Source organism: Pecten maximus, chromosome 16 (assembly GCF_902652985.1).
Source record: "Pecten maximus chromosome 16, xPecMax1.1, whole genome shotgun sequence".
Classification (NCBI taxonomy): domain Eukaryota; kingdom Metazoa; phylum Mollusca; class Bivalvia; order Pectinida; family Pectinidae; genus Pecten; species Pecten maximus.
Window position 1 is genome coordinate 7,440,981 of NC_047030.1, and position 12,262 is coordinate 7,453,242.

Here is a 12,262-nt window from a genome sequence, read left to right on the forward strand (position 1 = left end):
TAACATGATGTATATCCTTGTATCGTTTTGACGTGTCTATAACATGATGTAAATCCTTGTATTGTTTTGACGTGTCTATAATAATGATGTAAATCCTTGTATTGTTTTGACGTGTCTATAACATGATGTAAATCCTTGTATTGTTTTGACGTGTCTATAATAATGATATATATCCTTGTTTTGTTTTGACGTGTCTATAATAATGATGTAAATCCTTGTATTGTTTTGACGTGTCTGTAACATGATGTAAATCCTTGTATTGTTTTGACGTGTCTATAATAATGATGTAAATCCTTGTATTGTTTTGACGTGTCTATAATAATGATGTAAATCCTTGTATTGTTTTGATGTGTCTATAATAATGATGTAAATCCTTGTATTGTTTTGACGTGTCTATAATAATGATGTAAATCCTTGTATTGTTTTGACGTGTCTATAATAATGATGTATATCCTTGTATTGTTTTGACGTGTCTATAATAATAGTTATATCCTTGTATTGTTTTGACGCGTCTATAACATGATGTATATCCTTGTATTGTTTTGATGTGTCTATAGCATGATGTATATCCTTGTATTGTTTATACCACATTATCATATAATATCCAGATTTACACCTTATTATAACAAGTCGTATGGTTGGTCCGGCGGTAAAGTGAACACATTCGCCTTTTACTAAATGACGATACAACGTTCCGACTACTTGTGTTTTTAAGTGTCCGGGACCTCGCTTTCACGTGGGCCAACAAGAGTGATGGTGAAAACGTGGACATTTATGCGATGAAGAAAAAGACATGGAAAAAAAGTCAAACAGAAATAAACATAGTTATTGCGCATTCACACTAATTTGACTCATATGACCTTAAATGAAGGTCTAGGTCATACATTTGAGCAAACTTGGTAGCCCTTCATCCCAGCATGCTTCAGACCAAATATCAAGTGTCTAGGCCTGTTGGGAATTGAGAAGAAGTTTAAAATGTCAAGTGTTTACGATGGTCGACGCACGACGGACGCTGGACGACGCCGGACAAAAGGCGATCGCAATAGGTCAACTAAGACTTCGTCACAGGTGACCTAAACATGTATACCTACGCGTCAAATTTGATGTTTACACACTTGCAAACGATGTTTTTGTTAATAAGGTTATACAATATTTACACTCTGTGTTGCATTTGCCTATATGCCGTTAGTAAACTAAATTGTATTCATGAGACTGTATGCTTCAATTTACAGTGATTCGGTCAGAGTAGGAATACAGCCCCAGGTGTTGCTGGTCAAAACAATGGCCGCCAGTTACTTTCGGCCTGGAGAGATTTCGAATGCTAGCATTTATATTTATAATCCACAACATAAAAAATAAAGCAACTTCATAAGTAATGAGAGTAATATTTTATAATTAAAACAAAATGTAGTCAACACAAAATAACTATAAGCGCCGTTCTTGATCTAGGAATTATCAAATTGTCAATGTCGTCACACTCACAGGGGCTCGTTTCCGAATTTTCATCAATGTAATAAGACACGACAACATTAAAAGTCCAGTATTTATATATATAAAAAAATCTTAACGGGCGACATTCTATTTATCTGTCACCCAAATTGTATTCATATCGACTGTATACTACCATTTGATAACAGTTCAATGCTTAAATAAACACACTTGCTTTACCTTATTTGACTTTATATACGGGTAAACACTAATTAGATTTTGACCTTAAAATGCAAATGGCAGTTGTGAATAATATTACACAAATTTGAGCCTGAGCCTGTTGAATTCTACTAAGACATCTGCTCATAGTAAAAAAAGATGCTTTCAAGAGACATAGAAGTTTGCATCTATTATCTCAAACTCAGCCGTTTAACAATGTTTCGTAAATGGGTCTTCTTGGATTGTTCAGAGTTCTTAATAGTGTCTTATAAGAGCATTTTTGATAATTGAGATTCCAGATTTCATCATTCCTCCCTGATGTGGCCTAGAAAGACGAAGGAGCTGTATGGTGAAGTTTAGTCCATTTTCGCTCTAATGTCAATTGGTTTTGATACCGCTCTATGATGGAGTTTATCTATTTGACTGTTTTTATTCAACTCTCAATTTGTTTCGAAAAGTGCTAATATCCAAGTGTCTTTTGTACAATGTTTTGAAAGTAAAATGAGGTATAAGCTGTCATCACATAAGTAATAAACCATGTTGTTGTCCTACACATATAACAATTGCGCTCACCTCATAAAACGGTATATATATATTTTACCATTTTTAACCAACTTTTTTATCATAATGATCTAAATATACAATTCGAATGCTTTTAAAAATGACAAATTTTATCTGATTTTAACGTTAAAAATAGGAAAATACGATAGTATATTGTTTGGCCCTAAATGACCCTAGTTGTCGATGGGCCGTAAAACATAAACAAACAAACAAACAAACATAAAGCGGTATGATCTACCCACACACAACATTTAAAACTCCTATTGTTGTACCTTTTTTTATATTTCGATGGTTTACTATATTTATGTTTTATCATCAATGTTTTCAGGAGCTCTTGAAACGCTTAAATTCAGTCTGTGTCGATTTTCTAATATTTCGAATCACCATATCGATATGTTTGTTTCTCAGGGGTTCGTTTTGTTTTCCTTCTCGGTATTGTAGGCGTCCACGTGTTCGTTATGTTTGGTGACGTGGTATTTCTCGAACCAAGGCCCCGTAATCGTCACGTCAAATTCGTCCGTGGGCTCTTCTTCCTGAAGTTAAAATGTAACTTGAAATACATTTACTATAAAAGAACGTCTTGAATTGTTAAAAATGGAAAAATAAACAGAAACAAAAGAGAAGAAAAACAAACACCATAACTTCATTGCTCATCATTGTACAGTTTTGATAATGTTTTATCATCAAATATTGAAAACATGTGCTTGAAATTTGTCTACACCCTCGGATTTGATATTTAAGGCTAGTTACAGAATTGTAATTTTTGACCGTTTGTATAATACATGTATTCCAAAGCAATTGAAACTTTGAACTATTTAGTTTCTTTCCGTTGTATTCTGTTGCGTAAAAGTGTATTTCCTAATGTTTTGGTCAATGTGACTATATTACGGCTGGTAGTCTCTTTAAGATAAAGAAGTCCACATCATCCTAATCTATGAATTTACCTTGTGAAACTTTTCAATTTCATATTGTTTTTGAATCTTGTACCGGTCAGCTTTATCATATTCGTCCCAGTCTGGCTTTATATCATGGTCTATAGCTGATCTTAATGGAATGCCTTTCTTGAGACCGTAAAACCCCCAGGGTTTCCGAGTGTCTTGCCAACGGAAGTCAACACTCCATCGGACAGAATCTGTCACGTTCGGAATACTGTTGATATAAGATCATTCGTAACTACACGGCCGATTGCATACCTGTCATCTAGTTGACTTTGATTTAAACATTTTTTATTGCCTTTTATACAACTTATTCAAAGCGCTATAGAGCTAGATGAGTAAAGAGAATCGACCGAGGTGCTCCGAATGGATATAAGACCTCGGGTAAACTTCACGTGAAACTGTAATTGCTGTTTGGAGTCTGTTATAACAATTAATGAAATACTCTTGAAAAAAATAATTCGTTGCGGATTTTTTTTTTTTTTTTTTTTATTCCATTAAAAAAAATTGACAGGTATAGAAGTTATAATAAAATTAGATATCAATTAAATATCACAACAATCGAAAAAATGCCATGTTCTGATAAAATAAAACTAGGCCAAACTAATCCGTGCATAAAGAAGTCACAATGTGAGGCTAATCAGCTTTCAATGCATTTTAACTATTAATTCGATCAAAGCAAACATTCAACATTCAAATACTTTTTTTTAAGAAGTAGAATATGTCTAAATGTTGATAAATACCTTCTGTGGGGAATGACGTTGTTAAACAGAAGTATACTTCCCAGTGGTGCCTCTACAACCTCAGTCTTAGACAGGTCTATGTCTGTAAGGAAATGTGTTTCATTAAAGATATATATTACCAAAAAAACACACAAAATCAAGTTATTTTAATCATACTCGTTAGATTTGGAATCGGGTTTCTAAAAACATTAATGTACGTGTATTAAAAGTTCCCACACCGACAAAATAGGTAATTGACACCTTAATTTGTCGTTTTACGTAGAAACCATTACACAAATACAATGCAAAAAGCGTTACCATTGCGAAGAATAAGCTACAATGAACAGTAGATACATTTTCGTTTGGTAAATGTATGTAATGTATATGTGAATGCATATTTCGAATATATATAACATAGTAACTTCAGCCCCCTTCTCATAAACAATAGTTATATGATAAAGGCTCGTGGCATATCAAATTATTGAACATGTTTAATAAATTTCATATGGCATAGCAACTCATTTGTTTTTTGTTTGTTTGTTGTTTGTTTGTTTTTGTTGTTTTTTTGTTTAAATAAAATGACGAGACAAAGATAATTCATGACAAAATGGAAACACGTTAGAACCGAAGAATAGAAATACCGAGTCGCTTTTCCATTTCATTCTCGTCCAGCATGAGGTAAAAATTTTCACAGCATTGGTGCACGCCAACTAGACCTTTCTTATGTCCTCCTGTAGCGAACTGAAACATAAATATACGCTGACATATATTTCAAAAACGTTTCTTTTACGCCGAAAAAAATGTAACTTTGGGTAAACCTGGTTCTGCCGTTAAAGGAACTTGACCCACATGCAAGGACTCAATATGTTACACAGCAGTCACACAAAATAGCGTCAATAATAAAACATCAAATTGACTTCAGATTAAATGTGGTTAATATTCAAATAAAATTGACATCACTAGGTAAAGATGTTGTGCACTACGTCATCACATACTCATGCCGTCCGGTATTGTAGTAAAAAACCTTTAATTATTACAAATGTAACACTGATATACCGAATGGCCATATGTAACACTGATATACCGAATGGCCATATGTAACACTGATATACCGAATGGCCATATGTAACACTGATATACCGAATGGCCATATGTAACACTGGTATACCGAATAGCTATATGTAACACTGATATACCGAATGGCCATATGTAACACTGATATACCGAATGGCCATATGTAACACTGATATACCGAATGGCTATATGTAACACTGATATACCGAATGGCCATAATAACACTGGTATACCGAATAGCTATATGTAACACTGATATACCGAATGGCCATATGTAACACTGATATACCGAATGGCCATATGTAACACTGATATACCGGATGGCCATATGTAACACTGGTATACCGAGTGGCCATATGTAACACTGGTATACCGAATGGCCATATGTAACACTGATATACCGAATGGCCATATGTAACACTGATATACCGAATGGCCATATGTAACACTGGTATACCGAATGACCATATGTAACACTGATATACCGAATGACCATATGTAACACTGGTATACCGAATAGCTATATGTAACACTGATATACCGAATGACCATATGTAACACTGATATACCGAATGGCCATATGTAACACTGGTATACCGAATGGCCATATGTAACACTGGTATACCGAATGGCCATATGTAACACTGGTATACCGAATGGCCATATGTAACACTGGTATACCGAATGACCATATGTAACACTGATATACCGAATGACCATATGTAACACTGGTATACCGAATAGCTATATGTAACACTGATATACCGAATGACCATATGTAACACTGATATACCGAATGGCCATATGTAACACTGATATACCGAATGGCCATATGTAACACTGATATACCGAATGGCCATATGTAACACTGGTATACCGAATAGCTATATGTAACACTGATATACCGAATGGCCATATGTAACACTGATATACCGAATGGCCATATGTAACACTGATATACCGAATGGCCATATGTAACACTGGTATACCGAATGGCCATATGTAACACTGGTATACCGAATGGCCATATGTAACACTGGTATACCGAATGGCCATATGTAACACTGGTATACCGAATGACCATATGTAACACTAATATACCGAATGACCATATGTAACACTGGTATACCGAATAGCTATATGTAACACTGATATACCGAATGGCCATATGTAACACTGATATACCGAATGGCCATATGTAACACTGGTATACCGAATGGCCATATGTAACACTGGTATACCGAATGGCCATATGTAACACTGGTATACCGAATGGCCATATGTAACACTGGTATACCGAATGACCATATGTAACACTGATATACCGAATGACCATATGTAACACTGGTATACCGAATAGCTATATGTAACACTGATATACCGAATGACCATATGTAACACTGATATACCGAATGGCCATATGTAACACTGGTATACCGAATGGCCATATGTAACACTGGTATACCGAATGGCCATATGTAACACTGGTATACCGAATGGCCATATGTAACACTGGTATACCGAATGACCATATGTAACACTGATATACCGAATGACCATATGTAACACTGGTATACCGAATAGCTATATGTAACACTGATATACCGAATGACCATATGTAACACTGATATACCGAATGGCCATATGTAACACTGATATACCGAATGGCCATATGTAACACTGATATACCGAATGGCCAGACTCACCTCCATACAGCCGTTTTCTTTTGTTGTATTAACAAAGGGAATCCATGCCGTACAGACATGGACGTTATAGGTATCAACGTCAAAATAGGCTGAATCTGTGGATAGAGCAAATTATCGGTACAGCATCCATTGAGTGAGCTTGAACCACAACTTTTATTTCTATGTTACGTATCCTCGTAAGAAAAGTGTTTAACTGTAAAATAGCATTTATACATAAAAACTTGATTATAATAATTTGTAATGCCATTATATGAAATTAATTTAAAATTTACATATTTGAAGTTTTAACGAATACACATTAAAACCTGGAGACAAGCTTTATGAACTCTCATATGACATTCCAGTACAATGCTTTTCATCACGTATCACAGATAACTGACATTTCGACAGGCAAGTTTTGATATTAAAATATCAAAGACAAAATAAAAACAGATAGACACTTTGGTTGCATTATGTTCAATGTGTGACGTCATTGCCAAATATTACGGCATCACTCTCGATTTCCTACGGATTCAGCCAATGAAAATCGCCCAAATGTAAATCATACTGATGACAGATATATTCGAGTTTTTGAAACACATCATACCACACCTTGATGCCAGGGTACCAGTGTTTCTGTATGTCCGGGAGCCTTTGGTCGGAGGTTCCAGACGGCGTGCGCGGATATTTCAGGTCCTACAATTTGTTCGACAACGTTCAGCAGACGATCATGTGACCAGAGATCCCGGAACGCCTAAAGTAAGGAAAAAGGAAACAAGGCATTAGTATAATTGTTTACCATTTGAGAGTTAGGTACCGTACAGCTGGGATTCCGTCCTTCTACGATTCGTCAGTATCGTTAAGGGCCTGAAGTGTCGATAGCTACTCGAGAGATACAGGTACATTATATACCTGAGTAGTAAATATAACGTTTTTAGACTATATCATTACTGAACTAACAGTATCACAAAATTAAATTCCATTCATATACATTTATACATGATAACTTGGCCTGTTAAAAATAAACTCTTACCTGTAAAAAAAAAAGTAAAAAATAAATATTTAACTGTGGTAGGCTGCCAAGCCAAAAATAATCACTTACATGTGGTAGGTTGTCAAATCAAAAATAAATATTTACCTGTGCTAGGTTGCCGAGTCAAAAATAGATATCTACCTGCGGTAGTTTCCCCAGTTTCAGAAGAAGCATGACTGCGCCAGGCCATGCCTTTTCAATTTCAATCAGACGCTTTTCAAATCCAAATTCTCCATACAGACCTGGGTTAGCAAGAAACAAGACATTTATCATTGTCTATGACGTCATGCAGTCTTGACGTCATGCCTAAAAGTATCGGCATATGCGGTCAACCCGAATTCCCTTTGATTGGAACGAATGACGTCCATTTACCAATATTTATGCCCAAGTGAGAGGTTTGATGAGGTGTCTGGGGTAAGGCGACACAGAAATAGAGTTCCCTTATCATTATACAGATGCCACATGGAGACAGTTCTCGATTTGGATTTACTAGTAACATATCATATTTACTGTACATAGTCACACAAATTATTCAATAAAGTTAAATTTTGATGCTTCCATGTTGAGGTAATTGTGTTATAATGCCTGGTACACGTCGGATAAACACTAGCTTTGTTTACCCCAGAACTCCACTACTTTCAAGATTGGTTAGTATATTGTTTATCTTAACCTTAAAGGACAGATTGTATTTATCAGTTCATCTCGTACGACATACGACTGCATATATAGACGTAATACAGACAAGTCAATAATATAGTATCACTTGTTAATCTTAAAGGAGTGTAATGTACTGTATTATGTACGTGCGTCTTTTCACATCATGCTATTATCGATGTTACAGTTTGACTTGTCGATGTCCAGTAGAGTGTTGAATGGACAAACCCTTGGGAAGAGAGAGCAGTAGAATGGAAAGGGGAAAATAGACATTCGAAATATTATGAAACAGATTTCGAGATCTCGTCAGTGTCGCAATGTCAACAAAGTTGCAAAAATTATCTTCACCTTCATGGCATGCAGTGAAATCGAGTTCATGAGGTTCGGATCTGTACATATATTCTAACAAAGATATTTCCAATTTCCCCCTAAACTATCAATATAATTTTGGAATATATGTACACAGCTGAATCTCGTTATCTCAAAGCCAATGGTGTTATGAAACAACGTCATGATATCCTGGGTATTCGAGATAACCGAGTATATTTTATACATACATTTGTAACATTTACTGTCGGAACTGAATTGTTTACTTCGAGTTAAACAGAAACTTCAACATATCATAGATCGAGATTAAAGAATGAAGGTGAAATCAATAGTACGATATAGTGGCTGTCGTTATATTTCCGTCGACAGTATTGTTACATATTGTACTGTAAAGCTAATATTTTAGCGTTACTTTTATTGTAACGTTTTAGCACTGAAAATATGTCGCTAAAATGTAATTGTGCTAAGTGCGCCAATTTATCATTCGGCCTTTTTTTCTTTTTTTTTTTTTTAAATAAGTTTATTCCCTAACATTTGAGTGGGCCAAAATTAGTAGTTTAACTTAGTTTATATTTTAACTACTCACTTGTTGTTTTGCCAGCCTTGTACAATTTTTCAGCCACATCGTTCACCAAATCATTGATCGCCGATTGACATGGTTCAAGTTCAACTGGGTCGAAGAAATTTTCCACCAAAAGGTAACCCTAAAACATTTAAGTTTTGATTTTCATTAATCAACCTCATATTCTAACGAGTGACCTGAATATAGCGTCGGGTGAAAATGGTACTAACAAATGGCAAACCAGTTCCTTAATAATTAAAGTATTTTATCCGAGAATAAGTCAGTGGCAAAAATATTATTGGTTTGTCAAATATTGCCATTTCAGAAACTGATATTATTTTGCGCCACAAGAACCGTCGATATTGCCGCTTATGATCAAATAACAACATCCCTGCCCATCGTAAAAAAAAAAAAAAAATGATCGAAAACCCTTCAAATTTCCAGAAAAATGTTTTCCTTGGATATATCGCAAATAATCTTGAGACATTCAGGGATATCTGATAACTCAACACGAAATGTCCCGTATAGCCTAAAGGTAACAATATCAATGTATTAATATTATAGCGCTTTTGGCATTGAAAGCCGTTACTGTATATTGTTCTCTACGATGTGGGTACGCCAGTTCACCATCTGGCTAATCTAATTAAATTTGGTTACGTGCTAGAATTTGAGTTCGCCAAAAAAGTTATGTTTGCAGTAAGATAGTAGCGTTATTGCATGCAATTACATTCATTCAACCATCACACACTTTACATATTCTATTGGAATGTCATCACTGAATCTCTCCGGACGAAATAATAATAATATGGAGCTTTATATACCACCATATCGGAGCACGTAGACATCTTGTCTTGATATCTAATTAACACTAACGAATGGCACCCAATTTATAGAAATACATCTAATGAACACCCATGGTATAGAAATACATCTAATTAACACTTAAAAATGGCACCCATGCCATAGAAATATATCTAATTAACACCAACAAATGACACCCAAGTTAAAAAGAATGTATCATCCATTATGGACCTTGGGTGAGGTTGATATGGCGTTCGGTATAACACCATATTAACCAAATTTAATGTTAGGAATGAAACTTTTTGTAAAAAGATGAAAATGCATTATTTTTCTCCTGCTAGCTACCTTCCAGCATTACGCTGTGAACTTGATTCTTAACTTGAGAACATCCACACGCTCAGATATGCGCGAGAGTCTAGTGGGACTCAAACGGAAAACTTCGAGAAAAGACCAGAAGAAACTTAACTTTGCAATGCCTTATTAACTGTAAAACAAGCATTATACCAAAAGAAATACCAATCCGCAGGCTATACAAGTACATTAGCGGGATTAAACTTAGGCAAATCGGACTCATTCCAGATTTTGTAGCCATTTTGGGGAAATATAACCTAACTGGGTATATAAATCAAAATTACATTTATTGTTCCGAATTCCCATCTAAGCTAAACTGGAAATGCATCAAAAGAAATGAGAAATACTGAGCTATTTAAAGATACCCACGATACATTTTGTATGCCACGTACACCAAATATTCACAATTCAACGAAACTGTATTGTATATAAGTAAACTGTTGACGTATGTACCAGGTAAACAGAGACAAATCTGTAATATCTGTGAGCGACCCATGTTTGATACTATAAGACATGTAACTACGAACTGTCTGTCTATGTTTTTCCTTAGAGACACATTTATGACAAAGATTATAGACTATTACGGCATATGTTGTTCTTTCGGGATTGCCAAAGGAGGAGTTCCTTAAGACCCTTTTTAGAGGGAATCACGATAGACTATGTTATTGAAAATGAAGCTATCTATGAGGAATTTATTTTGGACTGTGCGTTTTTCCTCAGAAAAGCTGCGAACTTATATCTCAACTCCACTGACTGAATCAATGCCCGCGTTGTGAGACAATTACAATTTCCTGAATAACTTTATTTTCTTTGTTAATATTTGTGTACTCTCATTATTGAGGAATAAAGAGTGATGGTGATGATGATAGTATTTACACTTATTAATTGTGACGTCACAATAATGATGACATTATCGATGCAATATTAATTCGGTGTTTCTAAAAATAAAAATTATCAGGTCTGTTCTGTACAGTTATTGTATGGATGTGAGGGAAAATGGAATGATTTAATGCTGGTATAATAAAACAGTTATCTTCGACTTGGGGAAATAGTTAATGTCCTGGGGGCAAGGAAATACTAAGTGCTATTTTCCTCACACTCATACAATAACTGTAAAAAATAGGAGAAGGCGCAAGATAATATTTAAAATAGGAAAAGGCTCAAGATAATATTTTAAATAGGAAAAGGCTCAAGATAATATTTTAAATGGGAGAAGGCACAATATTAAATACTATTTTTAAAACCACTCGCATGGAATAACGTTATGAAAAAAGCACACAAAAATTGCTCTGTATTTTATGGCTGAAACAACAACACAAGTGCACTTTAACTTTCCTGATAATCTATACACATTTTACCTGATCAAAGTATTTGTCCAGTTGCTCTTTGGTCAGTTGTCCTGGCTTATTTCCTTTGGGCTGTGTAGGTGGTTGTGTGAACACTTCTGGGTACGTTTTCGCGGTAAATCCTGGGGGTAGTACTTCGGCAGCCATTTCTGGATAGTAAAATATAGGTAGCCGACACGATGTGAAATGTCCACTATAATTATAACGTTCGACGGATCCCCTGTATATACCCTGGTAGTGAAAATGAAACACAGGTCAGGATAACCTATCGTGGTCAGTTATCAGTTTAAGGTCAACACAAATTGATATTTCGATATTGTAGTCTAAATTGGTATTGTCCGTGCCCTTTTAACCGCAGAAAATCATTTTACGGCGGTTATGGGGCGACGGCACACGTTACATTGTCCATATGTCAGTGTGATAACACTATTTATTATACCTTATGTAAGATTCTCGCCTTATTATTGGTCAATTCCCAATCACATGACCTGAAACAATATGCAGTGTCAGAAACAGCGGTCAACATTGCCGTGGGATATTGCAATGTTCCCCGCTCCGCCCGAA

At 35.3% G+C, this 12,262-nt stretch overlaps 1 protein-coding gene across 1 annotated transcript; it reads right to left on the reverse strand.

Annotated features, from left to right (window-relative positions):
• Positions 1–2,343: 2,343 nt before the first annotated feature.
• LOC117314796 (1-deoxypentalenic acid 11-beta-hydroxylase-like) lies at positions 2,344–11,973 on the reverse strand. The gene is made up of 9 exons (XM_033868900.1): positions 11,711–11,973; positions 9,225–9,342; positions 7,799–7,899; positions 7,237–7,378; positions 6,646–6,740; positions 4,507–4,606; positions 3,887–3,968; positions 3,153–3,357; positions 2,344–2,741 (listed from the first exon to the last, which is right to left on the reverse strand). Exons 1-9 carry the CDS (start codon positions 11,843–11,845, stop codon positions 2,613–2,615), a joined length of 1,107 nt encoding a protein of 368 aa, XP_033724791.1. The 5' UTR covers positions 11,846–11,973; the 3' UTR covers positions 2,344–2,612.
• Between the last annotated feature and the right edge of the window lie 289 nt (positions 11,974–12,262).